The 25,108-nt window shown below is 37.8% G+C and overlaps 1 protein-coding gene across 3 annotated transcripts in view; it reads right to left on the bottom strand.

Moving 5' to 3' along the window:
- Positions 1 to 25,108, bottom strand: part of LOC148655570 (junctophilin-1-like) — a 60,057-nt gene that overhangs the window by 17,982 nt on the left and 16,967 nt on the right. For all 3 annotated transcript variants that reach the window (XM_088642207.1, XM_088642209.1, XM_088642208.1), the window contains exon 3: positions 3,254 to 3,372. In XM_088642207.1, the coding sequence (XP_088498333.1) occupies positions 3,254 to 3,372 (119 nt within the window). The remainder of the gene's footprint in view (positions 1 to 3,253; positions 3,373 to 25,108) is intronic.

Here is a 25,108-nt window from a genome sequence, read left to right as displayed (position 1 = left end):
AATAATGGCAACATCTTCCAGCTTCAGCTTTCTTTTCAAAAAAAGTTCAGCATGCCTGGCACTTCGCTGACAATAAATCTTTCTCAGCTTTGAAAAACAGAAGATTTTATAGAAGAAATAAGGAAAAAATGCTTGTCTACACGATCCTGCTCTGATTAAACAAATTGATCAGATTTTAAAAAGGGGGAAGGCAATGTGCTATGAGCTTAAACATGTATATATAATGTTGTTGACCAGCAGACTGGCTGTGCAGTATTTGCAATTTTAATTCTCTGTGAATTGTGCATATGATGAAAATAAATTCTACGGTATCTTATCTATAGGTTAAACTATTGTTTATTTTATACATACAGTGCCTTGTAAAAGTATTCAGACTCTTCTTGTAGGATTCAAAATTGAGGCATGCACATCTTTTTTAAACTTGCTGTTCTATTCAAGTTTACGAATGCTTGAACTGCAGACTTCCAGGGGGAAGATCAGTATGACGACTATGCCAGCAAAAACTAAAGAGAAAAAAACGGAGATGTTGATTTTGGAATGAGGTATTCAGGAATAGCTTGGGGATTGGTTATAGGCAAGTTTTCAAGCCTTTCAATAGATTCTCAATAAGATTTCGACTGGGTCACTCAAGGACATTCCAGTTCTTATTCTCAAGTCACTCCAGTGTACCGCTGACCCTGTGCTTTGGATCACTGAAAGGTAAATTTTGGACCCGGTTTTAAGCCTTTCCAGACTGAAACATGTTTTCCCCTATTATTTGTCCATACTTTATTCCATCTGCTGTATATTCCCATCAGTCTTGACAAGTTTCCTAGTCCCTGCTGATGAGACGGCACAATGATGATAATGCATGATGCCACCATCATGCTTGACAGTAGTGATGGTGTTGACTGGGTGGATGTTCTGGTTGTTTGGACTTGATGGTTTTGCATGTACTGTAGATCAAAATGTTTCAATATTTCCTGCCTGACAACAAAACAGATTTTGCCACACGTCTGCAGTATCACTTGTGAATTCTGTACAGGATCTGAGAGTGTTTTTAAGTAACAGCTTCCTTCTTGCCTGTCTGCCAGCTTTGACTCATGGCAATTTTCTCAGAACTCAGCCACTGAACTCTGTAGCTTTTTCAAACTCACTGTCGAACTCTACAGTCTCCTCCTTTCCTCCCTTCTCTCAACTCAGTTTGGAGTTACAGCCTGATCTAGATAGTGTCCAGGTGGTATAATATATATTTCACTTCTTATTGGTAGACTTCACCAATGTCTTTTAATTTTTTTATACCTTCTTCTTGGTCTGTGTCTATACTGTATACAAATGTACCCCAGGGTAGTTTTGAAAGCTCTTTAGTGTTCATGGTTGAATTCTAGTTTGATATTCACCATCTCACTGAAGGACATTATACTGTAAATGGAGATGTAGAGATGTATTTATTCTGAAATCATGTGAACCACTATCACTGCACACAGACAGAGGCTACTCAACTGAGTGGCTCATTAAGTACATTTTGTGCACCTAAATTAATTTAGGAACAAGGAAAGCTTTATCCAATGCTGAAAAGAGAAGAAACGAAACACAATGTTTCAGCTATAGACCCTTCTATGGATGCACATGTTGTGTTTCTTTTCTTCTCTTTTCAACGTGGAATAAACCTTTACTTGTTCCCTTGCAGCTCACACATGCTGACGCAGCTACAGTAGCTACAAGTAGCTACCTACTTGAACTACAGTAAATTAATTTAGGTTTTCCACAGTTTAAATACTTTTTCATTTTGTCTTTTTTATTAATTATTTACTTCTCTCTGTTTATTACTTTTAAAATAATAGGGAGTAAGTTGTGTAGATATGTAACAAATATGAATTGCAACTTCAAAGTGTCATGAGTGCAAGCTTTAGAGCAACAAAATGTGAGAACCGCGAGATGTTCACTATAAATGAGAAAGTAAGATACGGATTCTGTCTAAAGGTAGAAAATGCAGGACAAATGAATAATTTTTGGCTTTGCAGAAGGGGTAACTGGGATAGTTTATGTTGTTTTTTAAAAACAACTGCATGTAGGAACAAGCACATACATTAGTGAAGAGGGAAGATGTGTTATTTTCATCACAGTAAAGGCCACCACATACTGTATCACATCGGCTTTAAAGGAGAAAGTGGCTGTAAGCAAGCTAGGGCATGTGCAACAATCATAGAAACAACCTCTTCTTGTGAGATGGCTACTTTTCTCATTTAAAAATGATCCGGATGCTTTGCTTGAAGACTTGGGAACCATGAGACAGCTTGTTTCGTTCAGCATTCAGTACATGCACACAGCCAGCAAAGGGAGTGGATCATATTACTATGCGGACCTAAAAAAATGAACATGTGCTCCAGTCAGTGGTATAAAAAAATCGCTAGCTTATATTATTGGCATGTATTCTACGGGAACCACTGGGACAGACAAGATATTGGAGTTAACAAGCAGCAAAAGTAGACCAAAAGCTGTTACAACACATTCAGACCTTGAAAGGGACTGAAAAGAAACGAGACAAACCTAAAGTTAAATAGCAACAGGGACAGCAAGTACAAAAAAACAGATAATGAATGATAAAGACAAATCAGTCTTTACCACGGATTTTACCCTTTCAATGACTTATTTCCAGCCAAGGGGTATGTATCAGCTCTCAGATGACAGCAACCTAGGCTGCCCGTACATCTAACAAGCACATCTAATAACCACACTGATCTGCACCTCATCTTACACCAGAACTCTAGGCATTTTCAACATGAAAACATATTTTAATTATCTGAAAACACTAGAAAAAAAAACTTTTAAAACCAGGCCCACTTTCTTACTAATGGAATAAAGTAAGTAAAAAACTCTTCGTGTAAAATAATATTACAGACTATCTGCACCTACTCTACTGGTATGCAGGGGCCGATAAGAGTCCAAGGAAATCAATCAAGTCAGGGAAACCAGACAATTTCCTCAAAGATAACTTGATATGTAAAATCATACGTCTGCCCTGGAGTAGTGTTGAGATTGGAGGAAAGTTAATCCAAGACTATTCTACAATTATCACAATTCTACTCTATTCCACAATTACAAGGCAGGTGTCTCCCAGTGCGATGCCTAGCACATCCCCTCTCACCCTTGCTACTTAAAAGTGACAGCAGGCAACAGTCACACTCAAACAGAAAACCCCATGCTATTCCCAGCGGCCGGGGCACGTTGGCTGTGCAGGTGTCTGGAGGGCCTGTGGTTTCCTCTGATTTACCTGGCTGGTGGAAGGTTGGAGAAAGTTCCCTGGCAACAGCTCTGGCAATTTCAGATTCCTGGCAGGCAGCCTGAGCAGCCTGGTCTGCCGCATCTCCCTTAGCCCTTGCGTGAGCAGTTCTAGACAAAGCAGAAACAAGCTTATTAGGGTGGATGGCGCAGCTCTGGGCACCAGATCAGGACGCTGGAGTCCGCATGGCTGTCACTAAGTAAAATAGCGGAGGGGCGCCTCTTCTGTTATGGACAGACAAGGAAACAGGAATAAAACAAACAGCTTGAAAGCAACGTTGTCGAGCGTCCGTGTACAATTTTGGTCACCACGTTACAGAAGAGATATGTTTTCTCTGAAATCATTCTAGAGAAGCGCAGACAGATACAGTACATCATTGCCTTCAGAAAGCACTCATCCCCATGAATGATCGCAAATATTTTTTGTGCTGGATCAGAATTTATAAGGTTTTTAAAAGACTTTTTGCCCCCCCTTGATTCACACAAACATAGACAACAACCTAAAGGGGCAGAAATATTTTTATTGTGCAACCAAAAGTTATGCAAACAGGAAATATCTTGTTAACTGAATGATTCACCCCCCTGTAGACAATACTTTACAGAAGTACCTTTTTCTGCAATTATAGATTTGAGTCTTATTGGCTCTGTACATCTGGATTTGGGGATTGTTCCCATTGTTCCTTGCGGATTTGCCCGAGAACTGTCGCAGAGGACTGTATGTGAGCCACAATCTTCAAGTCCTTCCACAGATTCACAATGGGCTTTGGCTGGGCTCCTCAAGGCCATTCACCTTTTTCTTCTTGGATACTTGGAGTCCTTGTCCTGTTGGAACTTGAATCTAAGCCCCAGTCTAAGGTCTTCTTGCTGACTGAAGCAGGTTCTCCTCCAGGATCTGTCTCGATCTGGCTCCATTCGTTGTTCCCTCTATTCTGACAAGTCCCTGCCGCTGAAAAGCCCTCCCATAAGGTGATGCTGCGTGCTTCATGGCAGGGGAGGTGTTACGCAGGTGATCAGCTGGGCTTGGTCTGCCCCAGGCATACTGCTTTCCATTCAGGCTAAAGAGTTCAAATCAGACCAGAGAGTGTTTCGCCACGTTTTTGGGGTTTAGCACATAACCTCCTTGCAAACTCTAGAAGTGCTGTTAACGTCTGTCAAGCCACTCTTCCATAGAGGATCTGTGTTGAGCGGCAGAGACTGTTGTCCTTGAACAGGTTCTATTTCTCTAATATCATAGCCATGTCAGTGTGGTCACTGGGTTCTGACCAAGGTCCTTCTTGTCCAGTTCCTCAGTGTGGGAGTAAGGCCTGCTCTAGAGAGTTTCTGTATTCTTTACATTTCCTAAAGATGGACTGACTGTGAATTAATAACCCCTCCCCAGATGTAATTTATGCAATTATGCAATTGAGTCTCCATGCAGTTCTATCACAGTGTTGTAGAAACAGCTCCTTAGTCTTCATGATAGCGTTTCTACTCTGACATGCACTGTTAACTGAAGGACATGATAGAGAGAGATGTAGTTCTTTTGAGGTGGACTCCATTCAAGTTTTAGAGTGATCTTATCTAAGTGAAATTAGATACACTTGGGCTCATTTTGAAGTGACATAGCAAAGGGGTTAAATACATATCAAAACATTTCAGCGTTCTCTTTTAAATTACATGAAACATTTTCCAGACCATTCATCCACTTTGACTTTACAGAGTAAATTGTGGAGACGAGTAACCAAAATTCCATCAAAATATTTAATATTTCTGTTTGAGTTTGCAAACTTAAATTGTGAAAAATCCAAGGGGGTGAACACTTTCTGGAGTGTAAGGGAATGTCCTCAACTGACAGGCTGGAGGAAGTGAACCTGTTAGTCTTCAACAGAGAAGACTACAAGGGGACCTGATACAAGTATTAAAGATCCCCAATGATTCAGCATCAGTGGTGAGAAAGGAGTGCTCAAGTGGGCACTGTGGTTAGTTGCATTTAAAGCCGAACACAGAAGTCAGATCTTTACCCAAAAGGTTGTGGGAATATGGAACAATCTTCCCAGCCATCTTCTTGAAACCAATACCCTCGGTTATTTTTCAGGAATGAGCTGGAAGAGATCTTTGGACCAACTGCTACAGTAACTACCAGACAGGCTCAGTGGGCCAAACGTCCTCCTCTTGTTTGTTTTCTTTCCTATGTTCTGACAAATTGTGTTAAAAAAATGGCTCTGGTGTGCCAGGTCCTAAATTCCAAAAATACTGGATATAGCCTTCTTCTCCAGAGAATATTAATTATTTATTTGGAATTCATATTGACACTTCTGATATGGCTTACTCCAAAAAAGGAGCTGTTCAGGAGCACCAGCAGAGCCCTTATGCCCAGATGTTGGCATTCTGAGTTTAGACAAACTCCCTAGACTGATTGATTAGATATTAGTTTATTATTGACATTATTTACTTGCTTAAGCTTTAACTCTAAGTCTGGGACTCCCCAGAGACCGGCACAAAACCAGCCAGGTGCCCCTCCCTCAGCAAAGCCTGGTGCCCATGGTCTCATATGCAGTGTTACTGGTGAGAGCTGCATCAGTTAGCTAACTGATGCCAACTCTGCTGTGGGCACCGCAGGGTCACAGAGTGTGAACTGGCAGACAGCTCCTACAATGTACAGTGGTAAGACTGAGTGGATTAACCACTGCTGATTCTAAATCAGTGCACAAAGAACAACAACTGACAAACCCCAACTCGAAAAAAAGAAAATGTGGTATCGTTGACAGGCACAGTGTAGTATGATTCACTAAGTACTAAGGGTCAGAAAGATGGCTAAAGCAGAGCAATGGATACAAATACATTAGTGGATCCACAGCACTGCAGAAATAAAAAAGATGGAAAGAGATCTACTGTTACAAAACACAGCAAGAGGAAAATTCAGACACCTAGATGAATCAAGGGATTCAGAAACCATATGGTCAGATTTCAAGGGTATAGAGAGTTACAGTATATATCAAAACCTACCGTCTGTTTTACAGTGGTAAAACATTATTTTGTGCTACCATCTTGATCTGCCCGCTTTTGATTCCTAAATGTTTCGTGGCATGATAGTTGTATTACCGTGACAAAAGGCAATACAGCCAAAATCCCTCTGGTCCCCCACTAGCATATACCGAATGTTATTCAGAGACAATTTTGCTGCTATGAAAACCATCACATTCTCAACTGCTGACAGTAACAGCAGGCTGGTCAATAGGAAACGTTTAATGTTGTTTTATTACATTTTTCTGTCATTGACGTGACAGTTTTTCTTATCAATGTTAAATTAATGCATACACGTGTCATTGCATCAGTAAAGTACTGTAATGAAATCTGGAAGCAACGTTCACTTGTGATGGTAACAGGAGGACAATGGAGATACTGTAGTTAAGGCTGTTAGGAGATAAGGAGTTTACAAAATTTTAAGTTTGGCCCCTAACTTTAAACTACAGACTGACCAACTCTCTGTTTCTGACCATGTCAGGATAAAGGCTTTGGCTCAACAGACAAAACGTTGAATCTGTCAGATGCTGGACAGATAAAGAGATTAGTTTTGTGGAATTGTTATTGGATCGCTATAGAAACCTGCAGGATTATACTCTGGGAATAGAACTAATATTAAAGTTTATATAACATTCTATTTTTCTGATCCCAAAATCTATCATTGATACAACTATTATAATTGCCTCATTTCCACAATAGATCAAATTTATAATATTGCCTATAATTGTATCATGACAATATCACCTTTGATTACTTTTCATAGTTAAACTTAATTATATTTTTCAAGTGCATTGCTTCTTTTTTGTAAATTAATTACCTATGTTGGTACCTATTTTATGCTGAAATTCCCATCTCAGCTGCAGATGTGGTTGCCCATAGACAGTCCCCTTTGCTTACTTCAGATGTGACTCTAATATGGGTTTGAAATGAATCCTGATACAGGGTAGCCAGAGCTAATGGCTAGTTATCATCAAATAAATATGGTATTTTTTATATCTACTGCACAAAGAGTGATGGCAGTGTGGAATATGCTACTCAGCCATGTTGGGAGACTCTGCATGCTTTCAGGTAAAAGCTGGATCAGATCCTGAGATCAATTAACTACGAGGAACCAAAAGATATGGGCAGAAAGACCTCCTCTTGTTTGTGACATTTCTTATGTTCTTACTATTTAACTTGTTTCACCCAGCCTAAGCTTTTACTTGAAACACTGAATATCTAGAGAAAATTCCAAACAAATTAAAACTATACAAGTATTTAATGAAGGTACTGGAAAAACACTTCTGCCTCTGTATTATGAAACAATAATGATTAGTGTGGAGCACAACATTCCTATAATGTGCTGCCAAGCATGTGTGATTCTTTCACACATTTTTTCCATCTGCTCTTTAAACAATGTGAACATAGCAGCAATTTCCTAGAGGACCTAGAGTGAGCAATGCCAAATGAAATGTGGAGCCTTAATATTAATACCCATTTCAATCACATTCATCAAATCACAGGCAGATCACGTTGTAACCATCTCAGCACTGATCGTGCCAGATGTGTTTTTTTCTTTCAGACACAGTTTTAACCGATGTACTAAATTAATACTTCACTCAGATCTTTACCAATGCACAAACTGACAACATGTCTCAGGCTAAGCTACAGCAAAGTAGCAAAGACAAACTTCTTTATTAAAAAACATTAGCATACAAGAACCCCTAGCAAATGTTCAATTTCGGTGAAACTGACAATGTTTGTGCGTTGCTTTCTGATTTGTCCATTATTATCCATCTCAAACATGATGTTGCTTCTTTCTGTACCTTCTTTATGTATTGCATAACTCTCCACAAGCTGAGCAGCCTACTTCTGTAATTAGTCTTTTGGTATGCGTTAAGTGTGAAGCACTTCGACATTGATATACATTATATTTTTAATTACACAAAGAAATGCAGAACATGACAAAGCTCCTGTGGGTGTTTATCATGTCTCAGATAATTTATGTTGTCATGGAAGGAGGTCTCTTTGAGACCTGATAAACAACCTTTGGTAACCATGTTCCCCAAATAGCTTTCTGTAAAATAAACACATAGTTTTTAAAAGTGCCTAGAATCTAAGGCATACATTTTTAATATTGAAGCTGTACACTTTATTTATATCAAATGTGGGAGTTCCAATGTGGTACCTAATTACCATTTCAACTACTGAATCAGCAATGCCTACATATTTATTTTAGAATGCTTAAATTTCATTCTTATTTAAAAAAACTAATTTCTCACACTTTCATGTCTTTGATTAATAATACTGTTGCAGTCTTGTATAACTTGAGTTCAAAGGGATCACATGTCTTTGTAGTGTGTGCATTGTCCTTTGGGAACTTTACTGAAGATATTGATGAAAAAAATGAAACTTTGGTTATTGATGGGGGAAAACAATTATTAAATAAAGTACTTAAGACTATAGGACTAATACTAGACATTTAAAATGAATACACAGTATATAATTTTAAAGCTGTTAAATAGGTAGTACTTTGCATCTTTTATTGCATATGGAATTCAAAATAAAAAGCATTGTTTAAGTAGCTGAAGGATTGTTGACATTTCAGGTTAATGGTAAATAAAAGGCAATTTAATTAGAATAAAAGGCAGTTGCTGTGTGATGGTTAAAAAACAGTGACTGGGAAGGAAAAAGCATGATGACTGAGACATGTTATGATGGGGAACAAAATAAACATGGGCTACCATCTTAAAAAACAAAAACATAAGATTACATTACGTCCTAGTGATTACAAAATGTAGCTCTCACACTGTTTGGACTTACAGTATAAAACACCCATCTGAACAAAGTTAACAGTTTCAGAAAAGCTGTACAGAGTTAAGGTATTTAACTTAAATTAGCTCCTTTCACTATTAACAGACATCCCTACCCTTCCCTTCACAGACAGGGAATGTGTATAGATTAATGATGATTGGTCACAATAGGCAGAAGGACTACACAGACAATAAAAATGACTAGTTACCAAGCTCTGTACAAGCCGGGGGAGAAATTGCAAAGTGTGTTTTTGACTATTTAAGATAGCAAGCATACATGTACAGAGATAAATATGCCATGACATATGTTTGATTGTAAAAGCTTGGTTTTTAAAGTGTTGATCAATTCAATGTATTGGTAGTAAAATAATATTACTGGCACACCAGCATCCGATAAAACGTCTTACTGCTTGTTCTTTGCTGAATGCAACAACAAAAGAACTAACAAAGTTTTTTTCTCCTATAGCAACTTAACCTATTCTTAGATTTACATCTTTATAGTTTTACCATAACATTCACAAACATGTGAGAAGAAAGCTGAAAATACTTTAAAATGTGCTGGACACCTCTGCTTAAACCCCTTATGTGTGTAGGCAGGATGGGCCACACTTGGGGAGACCGGTGGCACTGTGGCTAAGGATCTATACCTAGGACTAGAAGGTTGCCGGTTCAAATCCCATGGCTGTTGCAGAGGAATCCTTCTCTGTTGGGCTGCTGAGCAAGGCCCTTAACACCAACTACTCCATGGGTGCTGACCCTGTGCTCTGACCTCAAGCTTCTCTCCCTGTCTGTATGTCTCATGGAGAGCAAGCTGGGGTATGTGAAAAGACAAATTCCTAATACAAGAAATTGTATATGGCCAATAAGGTGATCTCTTATCTCTTAAAACTCCAGTACAGTACACCATGTCAAATGGAACGCACCTATCAAATTTCCAAATGAGAAAGCTTAACATTTTAATGAGTTTTCATAACAGTGATGAGCTTAGCATTATTCTGTGCCTCATTATTATTAAAGCAGACCAGAGAGAAATAGCAGCTTATACCCAGGAGCTAAGGGATGACCTGCTTCATAAATCCCTTAAAAAGAGCATGACAGGCATTTTCCCAGCCCACTGCAAAGCCATAGAGCTCTGATAAATGGGGACTGTAAATGATGCATTAGAGATGAAGGAATTTTCTTTTAAAGGGCTCTTTCAAGCAGAACTAATCACACAACACTGTGATAACATGACAAAAAAAATCAATGTTACAAAATGATACGGATTAGACTTAATCAGTGCATTTAGAAGAACCTATATGAAAATTGTCCTAATGTATAATGAATGGTGCTCTCACTCTGCTGGCTAGGCCCTCAAACGCTGTGCCATCACTTGACACACTGGTAACCAAATGAGAGTGAAGCTCCCTATTCAAACCTGCCTGGGAAACATATTCTCTGCCACGGCAGGTGTTGTTATAAGATCTGCACAGATTTCTTCCCTTTTAATTTGATCAAGATTAACTTGCAATTTTCACCCTCTTTGAAAGCTGCCAAGACAAAGCCTTTCTAAGTGACGACAAAAAAAGCAGATGCTAATTTGACTCTGAAAAAAAAAGAAGAATGAATCACTTGCTTCTCCTTCAGAGACATCTTCACTGGGAAAGAGAATGGAGAAATGACAGAAAGCAAATGAGACAGGAGAAAATAATAAATTTAAATGACTTTATGCTGGGTATGGGCAAGTAGTTTTCTGGAAATCTTATGAAAAGTCCAGGATATTTCTTTTAAAGTAGAGAGCTAAACATGATGATGATACATACGCCATGCTGAATACACAAATCACTTCTAAGAAAACAAGATAACCTTTCAGTTATTTACACAAAAAGGTATTCTACAAAGCATACGTTGCAGGAAAAGACAATGTTCAATATTGTCTATCGCCGACCAGGGTGTCACTGATCAGACCCTGACAATTATAAATAGGAACTGTTTTCACATTCTTGGGTCAGATTCAGAAATTATGGCCTGTTCAGTGATCTCTCTCGCATTAAAACATTTCACTGAATAAAAGAGTAAATAACTGTTTCTCAGGAACATGATGCTAATATTAATCTTTGTAACTCTGTAAACAAATGTACTGCAATCCATACCTACGTGTGACAAACCAAGTCATTGTGTTGGACTCAAAAGGGAAAGGTGCCTGCAATGATATACACACACAAGGAAATCACCTTACTTAGATATTTGAATCATTCATTTCTTCTGTGAAGATGTACTTCTTTGATGTTGCATATCGAATTGTCCAAAAATCATGAGGAAAGGACTTTTTTTCCACCATATTTTTATTAAAAACATTTTCAGATTTCTTCTTTTCTGTAGCGGTCAGGGTATTGATGTCAATAATCTGGAAAACAAGCAATCACTCCCTGATAATCCGTGTTCCGCAGTATTGCCACCCAGACTGCTGGAAGACCTTTAAAAGCCTCCCTTCAAGATTCTCTTTCAGAGAAACTGCATGACCCTCTCTTCAGTACTTCATAGCACGTCAGTCTGTGTTAGCTTTCTGTAAGGTAATGGGTTTAAATCCCAGGTGAGAAGACTTGTGCAATGTATGTCACCCGGATTGATCCAGTAAAATACCCAGTGGAAAAATACTGGTACAAAGGTAAATGTAAGCGCAATTACAATTGAGAAGAGGAGGCATGCCTTTACCCCAATAGCTGTGGGAGTGTGGAACAAGCTACCCAGCCATGTTGTTGAAACTGAAAACAAAATGGCCTCCTTTTGTTTGTAACCTTGGAAACATTCTTATATTATTATTATGTTAAGGCTAAAAGAAGGAAACTCTTCTGCTTTAGTTCCTTCCTAAATTTCAACCCATTAGAGAGGCATCTTTTCAAATTTCTCATGTCAAATTTCTTAAGTCACAGGCCCTAGTCCATCTTTCTGTGTTGCTCCAAAGGCAATTAACAATTTAAAGAGTTACACATGCCAATACAGTTTAGTAAGCCTTTCACCACATGCATTTTCAGTGCCTGCTCTAATTCACATTTGCACCATTTACTGTCTTGCCAACAAAGGTGTTTAACAATAATTCCAACCCCGGGTTTTTATGCTCTGTCTCTGGTATTGCTGTAGTGGGTTTTGGATTCCTCTCAAGTAATTTAATTTTCAGTTATTTTAATGTAGCCTGTTAATTAAAGAACATTAATTAATTTCAGCTAATTAAAATGATCTAGTGTTCCCGTATATTAAAGTAATTTAAAACCAACTCACTCAATGCAGTACTGATGCACTTTGAAAATAAAAATGCTGCTGACATATAGTTTACTGCAACTTCAAATGTATAAAATGATACAATCCCAGAGGAAGACTTGAAAATAATGGTCACTGAATTAAAAAAAAATGTTCATGGTCTACGCAAATATAACCATGAACCATGCACAGCGTCTGCTTTCAGAAAAATTAAGAGCTCGCATTCTAAAAGATATAAATGGATTTGTTGATTGGTCAGGCAGAATTCTGTGTTCTTTCATACAAAACCAGAGTCTCCAAAAAAGGCAAAAAATTGTTTTTTTTTTAACAATTACCAGCTTATTATCACTTTGCACTCTATCTTTTTTGCACCTTTATCTTTAGTAGACACATGAATACTGGCTGATGCCAATATTGATGATTAATTTCAGCAGAGGCATGTCTCCCAGCGACACCCCAACATGCTTGTAAGCACCAGGGGGGCGCTGACTAATCCTGCCCCACGCTCGGCCATGCTCAGACACTGTTTTGGGGGGCTGCTGCTTGGGGAATCCCAGTCGCAGGCAGTTAGTGACATGACCCCCCCAAGCTCGAACCCGTGATCGGAGACCTCCAGGTTCCGCCACTCAGGAGGCCCAGGAAGTATTAACCTCCACCTGTGGTCCCCTTCAGGCTGGACGTGGGAGCCGTCGTGCTGGGCGGGCCACAATCTCTGATGGGTTGCAGTTTCGCTCGAAACATTGCTTTTACATTTTATAGGCTATCTGAAGTTTCAGCAGTGTTATGCCGTTTTCCTGGCAGGAGATAAAGGACACACTCACTAATGAATGTTAATAATAACTAAGAATATTCCAAGGGGATGCATATTACTGTAGTTGAGCTGTAATACCCACATGGTGCATTGAAATGCAGGACATGGGAAGAAAGAGCCTTTACATTTCATTTGGGAGGTTTTGGCCCTGCTGGGACTCGCAGTGAGATGGTTCATAACGTGGCATAAGAATCTGGACATTAATCTCACTCTGTCATTCCTGCAGCACAAAGCACTAAACTTCATTTATTGATTCCCAAACTTTGTTTTCCCTCTGTTTTCCAATATACATGCACTGGGGTTTGTAACACAACAGAACAAATTAGCATCTCTAAAAGAGAAAATAGGCCTGTGTTTTTCACGCTGTGAAAGAACATGTCTGTACTAACAAAAGCAAAGCGTACTGTGCAAGTCTGTACAAGGTGAGCCCTACTTAAACAATTACTTCATAGACTCCTGTTTGAACCTCCTATACCTGCAATTTCCATACAGGTGGCTTGTGTCTGCACAGCTTGAGTGAACATTTCTCTTCCTCCTCTTTGGTTTACTTTTCCAAATTCGTAAGAATAACATTATTTGCATGAACTGAAATCCTCCATAATATACTATAAATGTCTGGACGTTTCACAGAGATTTGAATGCACATAAAAAAAAGATAGTAGATTGGAGTTCACTGAGGCACAGATGAATGCATCTGCATTATAAAATATGAACTATTCTGTTTTTTCAAGTGTTGCAACTACACATGAGTAGTATTGCTGAAGGACATAGATGAAGTCTAACATTGTTGTTTCATAAATTTAATATGCACTTTTCAAAACAATTTTCTAGCATATTTGTGAAAAAATGGTTTACATTTTAGAGACAATTAGAATGTTTCTCATTTCGGTTGATGTTTTCTGCTGGTTTATTTTTCTAATCTTGGCTTTAATGCACGTGCACAGGTAATTTAATTTATGTATGGGCCGAGCCCACAGTAAAGTAATTTGTACAAATTACTGTATTGCAAGTAATTTGTAATTTGTAATTTGTATCCTTTTCTTTTTCACTGATATTACACATTCGGTTAATGTTCATTTATCATCTACAGTACATAAAGACTATATTACTGAAAGCCAATGAATACAGAAGTATTCATAATAAAGCAATTACATACTGTATGATACATTGTAAATAAATAAAGTGTTTGAACAGTCCTGCATGCTTAAAGACTAGCAAAACATGATTTTGTATCAGAGCTGTTTGGTCAGCCATTGGCAGTCTTCTTTGCTAAAGAAAGTGTCTAAAATTAGAAGGCACCAGCCAGGTGTATTATATAGTGCTTAGTTTTTCATGTGTACATCACCATCAAGTTCGGGATCCTAAACATTTCAATTCTATGACAATTTTCAGTTACAATGAGAAAGGGGATGCTTTTGTTAAACATTTTAACAAAATGTGATTCTATAAATCAGAGATGAAATAGATAGTTACACATTAACCATATTTATGTGCATGGAGATTGTTAAAAATGGGAAATTAAAGGGCACAGATTATACGTTATGTTGTGCTCTGTGTTAGCAGGCATGGCAGACAGCTGCACAGCAGCCGGAAATGAGTTAAACATCTTTAATGGCCTCTAGCCACTGGTAAAGGAATGCCTGAGGTGTGGTCCAGATTGCCACTGAGTGCTCAAACATAATAGACAAATCTACTGCATTGTGCAATGTTAATGGACTTTTACCAACCTAAGCACAACTGTACACTTTGTTAGTTTCCTGCTTGCATTTTTATCAATGTGTACTTTATCATTTTTCTCTTTGCACCTCAGTTAAAAAAATATAGTATCATATGTGCAGGTCTGTTCACAATTCAGTATTATTATTCTAAAGGATATTTGGGAATGCTTTACATAAATAGCTGATAACTGCTTGCATTTTTACTGTTTTAAATTTAAAAGTAAAATTTAATGCATCTCTTTATCGGAAGATAAAAAACATCTTCAGTTTACACCTAGCTGCAATTAAAGAACCCTAACACTGCAATACGTAAACTGAAAAATGCCTTTATCCTTCATTGAGAAATAAAGTGTTCGGAGGACCTTTGAATTAAAAATTAAGAATACAATTGTATATGTTTGTATGTGGATAGACTGTTTTTAAAGTAGAGATCCCAATTAAATAGCAGACCTTCTTGTTATAGAGGATTGCTGACATCTGAATATTTTAACAATTTTTGAGAAAAAAGATTTCTGAACAAATGTGCTTTTGTAAAGCTGTATAGATCAATTTTGAACAAGTTACATATTTTCAAATGTGTCAGTCTCAAGACAGACATCTTGAGGCATCCTACTGATGCTCGCTGAAAGTAGAGAACGCAGCCTTCAATCACTGGCAAAAAGCAGACAATTTCTGTCCTCAGGCAGGAGGAGAATGTCTTTTATTTTGAGTTTCATCGTTAATTGCAAAACAGAATGACACACATTGTCCAGAATCCATTTTTAATAGCACTACTGGTACCAGTACTACCACGAAGTACTGTAGTTCACCTAGGATCAGGGCTGAGGTAAGTAATCCCTTGGAATCATATCATCAAACATATAAAGACACTTCTTTTATTTTATTTTGTGAAATTGGCTCAGGTGTGCTGGAGCATGGTTCTTCTGCTTCTGATCACAGGAAAATATTTTTATATTGGAATGTCGTAATATTTTCCCCATGATCAGAAAGATGGGCTTTAACATACAGTAGTGTCACACACATAGTAAAATAATAAAATCTCAGAAAATAAGGGGCTACATATGACATATCAGATAGATGAGTCCTAAAATGCATTTTATGTTGTTCCAGAGACCAATGTATCAAAAATAGTGAATCATTATAAAGACAATGTTGGGGTTACTAAGATCATAATGAATAAGTAACAGAAAAATCTGCTTATTTAGAAAACACTATCTACTATATTCATCTTATTTGGTACTTAAGAGTATTTAAATGGATGGAGTGCTACCAAAAATTAAATTACAAGCTAAACAATTGTATTTTTTATTATTTATTATAAATGATTATTGAGATTATTTATTATATTTTTAATGTGCTTCTGTATTTATCAGATTTGCTTGAGGGGCTATCATAGAAGTGATAGCATATGCCTGTTATCTTCTGTTCATTTTAATGTCTCAGGTCTAGTGGGTCATCATTTAACACAATAACTACAGGACTCCTTGTGAGATAGTGTCTTGCTACAAGATGATTTTCTCATTTTGTAAAAAGCTTTATATGTGGCTAAATCACAACTGCTAGCATTTTTAACAGAACCTAACGTATGAACCCGTGTCCTGTATGAACTTTATAAACCTATACATGACATAATACCATTTCAATTTATATTCATTTAAAAACAGTGGAAATCCTAGTCCTGGCAAACCTGCTGTTTCCGTATTATAATAATGGACCTCCGCTTTCTGATATTCAGCCCAGATCAGGAAGCTCTGGAGCTGCACGCATTTTATGATTTGAAGAAAGTGACAAAGAGCTGCTCAAGGACTGTTGAATCTTAAAACAAGTGTCAGAACACTTGCAGACAAAGAAGCCTACGAGCAACACTCCGCGCTAATCTGAGCAAAGTGATGTAATTAATCCAAAGTAAAAAAAAAAACTGTTTATCCAGCAGATAAATCTAAATTAAGTGTCTCAAAAAACCCACCAAATTAACAAGCATACTGTACATTAAGGAAAAGTAACATAAAAGTTAACTGCAATTAAGGTTAGGTTACTGGACTATAGGAGGACACTTGGAGCACCTAGTCAAAACCCAAAGAACATGCAAACTCCCCATGGAATGCACCCCAGGCTGAAATGGAATCAAGAACTCAAGAGGTGTGAGGCAGCAGAGCTAAAACTCCACCGAGCTATTTTCATACTCTGACATATATTCAAATATTATTTTGACTCAGCCTGAGCGATTTCTTCAGACTTTGTCAGACGAATCCAGCATAGAACAATATGTAAGGAAATTCCTTGAGACACCATTTTTAAACATGGTGGTAGTTTAAGCATTATTTATATATACACACACAGGGAATGGACTGGACCATGTCCTTTTGATGAAGAAACAATCACCAATAACCAGAAGTTACAAATTGCCTAACAGAAGTCCATTTACTAACTTGATTTCACTGTGTTATTAGAAGATTTATTTGGTAAGAACATTATTGGACACAGTCAGAAAGGATTTACAAGGTGCTGATTTATTGGTGCTGGTATCTTTGGATACAAACAAATCCTATGATACAGTATATTTACAATTTCAGAAAGCTTTCAAAGAGGTTCTAGATATAAGGTTAACTGTAAAATGTAAGTCTTTGGAAAACCATGGTAATACATATGCACAGATTAAGAACAGAAATTGTAGCAGGGAGAGAACTCAAACTGCGCTTTGTTTAATAGTGGTATACTACAACCCCTATTTAGGTCAAGTGCTCCTTCCAATTTATATCAACGATCTGGTACAGTGAAGTAAATCAAATCTTTACGAGACAAACCATGTGGATTGGCAAACTCCGGAAGAGAAGCAAAGGAGTCAAAAAAATTAGACATCATCTACTGAGAATGAGTAGAATTGATAGAGTAGATATTTGGCAAATAATTTGATGTACAGTAGACCAGTGCTGACTGTTAGATGCAAATAGTAAGAATGATTTTGAAGGATTTTGAAGACGCAACTTAAACTCCAGCTCATTTGGTAAAAAGCCGGGTGTTGTCTTTTACAGCATGGCTGGGTAGCTTGTTCCACACCCCCACACCCCATTGTGTAAAGAAAGGTTTACGTTATCGTGTTTAAAATGCACTGCAACACGGTTTCTACTTGTGACCTCTGGTTTCACTGTTGATTCTAAAAAGGTCTATTGGGCTGACTCTGCCAATACCTTTGAGGAATTGGAATAAATTCTATCAGGTCCCTTTGCAGTCTTTCCTGTTCAAAACTAAAAAAAAAACAACAGTTTTTTAAGCTGAATGATGCATACCTCTAGTCATGGAAGGCCATAGTGTTCGTGGGTTTCCGTTACACATGTACTCTTAATGACTTAACGGAGAGGATCATTAGTTTATCTGGACCAATTTAACACTTTACAAAAGTAAAACTTCAGCTGTGAAGAATTTAAAGTATTAGAAATAACTAGAAATCCTGCTGGATACTGTCCCCTGAGGATGGGAACTGTGCACCTACTGTATGTTTTGACCTGTCCCTATATGACATTTCTTTGAAGTGAGGAATGTGTCTGTCTGTGAAAATATCTTGTTTTTGTACTGCGGTGATCTAACTTGTACATATTCTAAATGTGGTCTTTCTTGTGAAATTCTAAAACAATTTTTTACTTAATTTAAATTCTACAGCTTTAATTAGGCTATATATCCTAACGATCGATTTGCCTTGCTGACTAGAAGATGAAAACGTTGTGTTTATGTTAAAGTCTTCCGACTCAACCCTCCTGAAACACAGCAAGCTTAGAAGCCTCACATCCGGGTGCAGAAGGCAGGCTTTCATTGAATGCCATGACTCTGCCCTCAGGAGCAGTTACTGAACGCTTCACCAAACCTGATTTGCTGAATTAACTTGGGTTTAAGAGGCTGCCAGGCAGCGCATTTTCTCTTTGCTTGTGTGGTCGTTATGAAACACATAATCACAATTAAGTGTGGAAATCCAAATCATGTAAGTTGGAAATTACCAATATTGCCGTTTTGACACAAATGTGCCATATAAACAATCTTGCATCTGCAGGCATGTTACACTTCATGTTTACCTTAAAAAAGGAAAATATTTTTAACTTGTTTTTGTAAAGCATTTGTCTCTCTAGGAAAAAAGGACCCATTGCAGATTTAACCTTTAATTTAAAAGTTCCATTACATCTTTCAGCTAGCCCTATTTCTTTTTACTCAGTGTTGCAGATTAACTCATTTTTATCAGTTTTTATCAGAACAGCGAAATGCTGGAATTATTATAGTAACAAAAATTTCCAGCTTCTTTCTATCTTTTAATCCAAACATAAATCCTGTCGTCTTTTACAGAGATTGTCTACGGCTCTTCAGCGAGTGACTCTACAGTTTTAAGTAAACGTTTTCTTTGCTTACAGCTACTCAGCTGATGTGGAAAACCAGAGTATGGCTGTTAAGATGACTAGAGCAGTCACCATGGCAACCTTCTACCACTAACTATACAGGGGGAAGGGCAGGCAGTTCAACACTATCTGGCCAGCGTAGCAGATCAAACCACTATCCACAATGAAGCAGGAGATCTTTAGTGCAGGAGTGCTGTGTGCGGAACACCAATGACACCCACAATGCCCCTCCTTAGGAGGACACACAATCCTTGGCAAAATGAAATGGACTTTTACTTAAATATGTAACGACATGCCCGGCTTCGGCTTTTGAACCTGGTACAAAAGGAATACATCCGCTGGCCAGAGACCGAGTGCTTTCAGCCCCCTTTTCAGTATGTTTGCTGTGTGCTGCTGAAAATGTTAGCAGTGAGTTGTCCACTTGTACTTCTACAAAATACCAGGTACCTGCAGCACTTTCAAGTAAAAATCACAAACTTAGCAGCTCGGAAGGCAGCTGATGTTCACTTGTCCTGCGGGGTCCTGTCAGCAGGACTTGCTGTCAAGTAACTGTGAAAGACACCTGCAATATGCCACACAAGAACAAAAAACACAAACTCCATTCCTGGCGTAGCAGTTCACAGATATGCGTTTTCCAGCAGTGAGGGATGTTGAATTGTTTCTTTACACTGGCCCAAACATGACATTTATACCCGGTAACAGGACATTATATTTTTATTTATATTACAGCGTCCCAGTTTGCAAATCGAACCTCACAGTGCCTTATTCCTTTCTTTCTTTCTTACCAAAAACCCAAACACATATTGAAAATCTACCTCTACATACATTTATTCTGTTGATGCATATTTTTGCACATAACCTGTTACCTTTTTGTTGTTTTGCACATTGCCTGTTGTTGTTTTTTGCACATCGTCTGTTGTTGTTTTTTGCACACTGCCTGTTGTCTCTGTCTTTCTTTTGCTACACAATTGTATTGTTGTTGTTGTTGTTGTTTTTCTCTTTGTACTACTTTTGTCCGAGAGCTAGCTAAATAGCATTTCGTTACACCATATACCATGTATATGAGTGTAATGACAATAAACTTGAAACTTGAACTTGAATCCGAAAACTCGGTTTGCACATCCTAGAGACGACTTCACAAAGGGAACACGAGATCGCACCACACATGTCACACTGGTGTGATGCAAGATGCAATAAAAATCCCCACCAAAGCACATCGACAATACATCGCGCTATTTTGAAACTAACAAGAAACAGCCGAGAGCAATGCTGTAACAACTCCTACGAAAAACCTGTGCTGCTTCTTGTATAAATTATTCTAATTATTATCTTTTAACAGAAATTGACCTTACCTTGTACCTGTTGGAGATAAATTTAACAGAGATGTTAAATTTAGCAGACTTTGACAATTAAGAAAGTTAGGCAGTAGGCCCATTAAATCCCAACCGCATGTAACCAATTATAACAGTGTTTCAATAAATAATGCAGTTTTATCCAACAAATCCAAAGGCCTAATTCAGATTCAATGAGTACTTCGAACAGAACAGGTCAAAGGCACTAAATGCAAACAGTAAGGATAGATTACATTTCTTAAGTAAACCCAGAAGGTTAAATAAAAGTCAGGATCACCTTTGGACACCTCAAAAGGAAGGAATAAATAAAATATGTTATGGCCATGAGTGAGAGTCTTTGATGACTAACACTTCCTGCAAAAGGTGGAAGTCTGCAATTGTCCAGTCGCTAATCTTTTGAGAGCAGAAGTGAGATGGAAGAGCAGGAAGTGTCCCATGTCCGAACAATGCAGCTGGCTTCTCAGAGGTATGCATTTACCAGGGCTTTTAAAAGCAAAGATAATCAGTGTAATCCATCAGATGTTTTTACATTATGAGATTAAAAAGAACCAACATTGCATGATTAAATTCCTGAATGAAAAAAAAATGCATTTAAATGGCTCGGCATGAATTAAATACAACCACAAATGCAAAATACATGTACATGTAATACATATTTTTCTGCATTTATGAAAAATAGGCCCTACACTAAAGTCTTCAAAGTGCAAGTCAAATCTAAAACCACTGTCTGATAGGAACACACAAAGTAAGTGTAAATTGTAGTTATTAAAGATTGATTCATAGTTTTCGCCTACTTCTGTAAATTAATCTTTATCACGAATAGTCAAACACTGTCATGCTTGAGGCAGAACTCAGAACTTGTGGTTTGAAGTGATTTATTAGTAATCCCTGGGATCCACATAAAAGCAACTGTGTATGCACTGATTTTTATCTGAAGATGCTTCTGTTTAAATTAAATGTTGGTGATAAATGCAAAGCTATAGAATTCATTGTAATCATACACAGAGATCTGACATATTCCATGGAGCGCCCTCCTCCCCATGTCCTGTCCCAGAAAGGAAATTGTGGAATTGTCTGGTTTTCCTGTGGTATTCCATACTCAATGCAAATACTGAACTTCTGAATGATCATCTGCATAAGGCTCTGCAGGACGATAAAAGGTCAAAACTATTAATACAGCTGTATAATAATAGCAGCTGTATTTTTTAAAGAAACTGGCCTGTACTGGCCTAGCAGTTGGAGCCTTGTCTGTGTATTTGGGAGATCTCATGTGGGGCAGAAAAGGTCACAAAATGAAACAAGGCTGGATGGCCCATCTTGAAAATAACAGCAGGAATGGGAACTAGCTTACAGTAAAGTATGTGAAAATGCATATGAACTGAGAACAGAAGCCCCAACTTTACACAAAGAGTTGTAAGAAAGTGGATCAAGCTACCCAGCCATGTTGTTGAAGCCGATACCCTGGCGCCTTTCAAGAAAGGGCCGAATGAGATCCTCCAGTCAGGACAGGAGGCTCTTCTTTACACAAACAGTGGTGGAAGTGTGGGACAAGCTACCCAGCCATGTTGTTGAAGCCGATACCCTGGATTCATCTGGAAACATCTGGATGAGATCCTTGGATCTATTAGCCATTAACTACAAAAAAGGGCAAGACGGGTCGAATGGCTCTCAGTTGGTGACCTGTTTGATGTCCTGTTGTCTAAGAGTGCTGCTTCTGTGTGGTCAGCAGCTTCCACGCTATGAGCATGCTCTTGCCTCAGCTGTGAGCTGCTTTTACTGGAAGGAGTGGCACCATTGTGATCACCCTAGCGGCACCACTCAGTCTATCCAAGGTCACTGTCTATTTAAGTCTGAGTAAATCCTGCAACAATGACTTTTTATTACAAGTTAAAGCAAACAAATGTCAACACCTTCCCAGCAATACAATACCACAACAACGTATCACTTATTTTGCCCAAGTTGCAACTAACAACATCCTCCCATCTTCAATAATCACTTAGTCCAATGAATGAAAAATGAGTGTGAAAACAATTCTAAATAGTGTGCATCTTTCATTTTACCTTTCATTCCTGTTATTACCGCATTTTCCTGGTGTTCATATTAAGTCATTTATTCGGTATGAAATAGTCCTCTTCTTGGCCGGGAAGAGAAAACCCCTAAACGGCAGCAAATCGATGAGAACAGATACACATGTTGAGATGGATGCCTTTGATATGAATCTTTTCCTTTGAGAAAGCCCACGTGTCTATATTCTCCTCAATTTGACTAGAAAAGTGGTTGAGGAGTAAGGAGGCTGCTTCACTAAACTACACCCTACCAGCTGTAAAATCCAAGAACAACGTAATTTCAGTTTTAAAACAGAGTGCTGGGGTATGTCTGGAATCACGGAATGGTATTAATGAATGAATGACTGATCATCAATGATGATGAAATTGAATCATTTCCATGATTTAAGGAAATGACCAGGCTGAGACATTGAAACTCTAATTCCAACACAATGTAAACATGCTTTCAAACATTATTGGTACTGCATTAGCAAATTAATTGACTGTTAAGTTGTTGCATTCTTTAAATTGGGAACTTTAAAAAATATTATTCTTAATACATTATATATTAATTATTGACAACTAATCAAGTAAAATGATTTCCATCTTATTCTGATGTAAACTACAGAACATTATAAGAACTAAAATAAATGAGAAATGTCTATTTTTTCACTTGGTAAGCAACAGCATTTTGATTATAAAAAAAATGTACAGTATAATCAAATACTGCTACACAATAAAGCAAGCTTTGGTGACAGGAAATAACAACAAGCATATCAGTATGCTATTTCAGTGAATCAAACACTGAAATAGCATACTTTTGAGACTGGAAGATAAATTTACTTCAGGAGCACGTTTTATTGCCCAATAGCAATTCTGACTCATTATCTTTAAATCCTCAATGCTTGGTTTCGTGGGTATAAAATGCAATGTCAATTTCTTACAAATTCTAGTTACATAACTGCAAAACAGACAGAAGAATAAGTAAATAGAGATAATTACACATGTAGTAAGGCTAATGCACTGGAGTATAATTTGTGATGAAATAATTTAGGATTAAACATCAATTGTGGGTCTCTGGAGATAGATGTGTTTGAGGTTTCAGAAAATTATTATAACTGCAATCTAATACTAAAATACTAGTAATAGGATTTGAAATGTACTCCTCTTACACGGCATTTAATTAATGAGGCTAAAATGAGCTTATAGAGCTTTGTAATGTTGGTTCAGGGGTCTGCAGACATTACTAGATTTTGGAGAGATGAGGAAATTTGGGGAGTGAACAGAAAAAGGTAATAAACTGCTGGATAACATGCAAATAATGCATTGTACTGTAAGAGGAAAAAAGGTACAGTTAGGTGATCCATCTGTATAGGTCCGTGTATCCATTATAAAAACTGAACATGAAAGAAAAGGTGGAAGTCTTAAGGTTTTATCTTAAACCTGTTTGGATCAGATTACTTTTGTGCATTCTCAATGAATGGCTTTTAAACTAAATTAAGAATCCTTCATAAACTCACAGATTCCATAACGGAAAGCTGAAGATTGAAATTATATTTGCAAAACTGGAGCAATACCATCAAATACAAGTTTCACAGGAAATGGTTAAAAAACAATATATTCTTTTGACCACACTTAACTTGAGAGGGTTAACTTAAGCTTCAAACTTTTACAGACTTATAAAGACTTCTTTTTTCAACTTTTTAAAATATTACTGAAATAGTGTGAATGATTTCTCCAAGAAGAATCGGTCTTGACAGACCATCCTAATTTTTAATTGAATCCTGGTCTGTCATTATTGTAAAGCATTCGCCAGACAATGCAGGGACAGCTTTATCTTCTCAGTCATTATTTTGGAAAAGTTCCACCCCCTGGCAGTTGCCCATGTGTAGAGATCGAGCCATAAAAACTCATAATAACTAAGGTTCATGATTTTTACTAAAAGCAAAGATTTAGACGCACATCCATTACATTTTCCAAAGTGCACAGCCAAACAGTTCACAATGGTGGGAGTGTGGAACAAGCTGCCCAGCATGTTGCTGAAGCTGACACCCTTGCCTCTTTCAAGAAACAGCTGGATGAGATCAATGAACTACCCAACAGGCTAAATGGGCCAAATACCTTCCTCTCCTCTCATTTGTAACCTTTCTTATGTCCGAATGCAGGGGCAAAATGGGATATTTAAACACATATACCGAACTAAAAAAAAGTAAAATGATATTCCATTTATTGTGGGCCTGTCCATAAGCCCTAATGAACACTCGTTCATCTCATTCAGATCCAACGCTTCTCTCCAGTTCCATGTTTTGTTTTGAAAGGGCCGTGCATACCACTCCATCGTGTGATACCTCTTCTGTCAATATTATGAAGAGACATGAGTGTAAGGCCACAGCACCACAAAACAAATGCAGAGCTCCAGGTGGGGACATCCCACAGAGTGATGGAAGAGTGGAATATAGTGGTGGACACAAAGGAGATAAAAAGATATCTTGACTGTTCTTGAAAATAAA

This window comes from Lepisosteus platostomus, chromosome 8 (assembly GCF_059453375.1).
Source record: "Lepisosteus platostomus isolate fLepPlt1 chromosome 8, fLepPlt1.hap1, whole genome shotgun sequence".
NCBI lineage: Eukaryota > Metazoa > Chordata > Actinopteri > Semionotiformes > Lepisosteidae > Lepisosteus > Lepisosteus platostomus.
The sequence above is the reverse complement of the archived record's forward strand: the minus strand, read 5'-3'. Positions and strand labels throughout refer to the sequence as shown.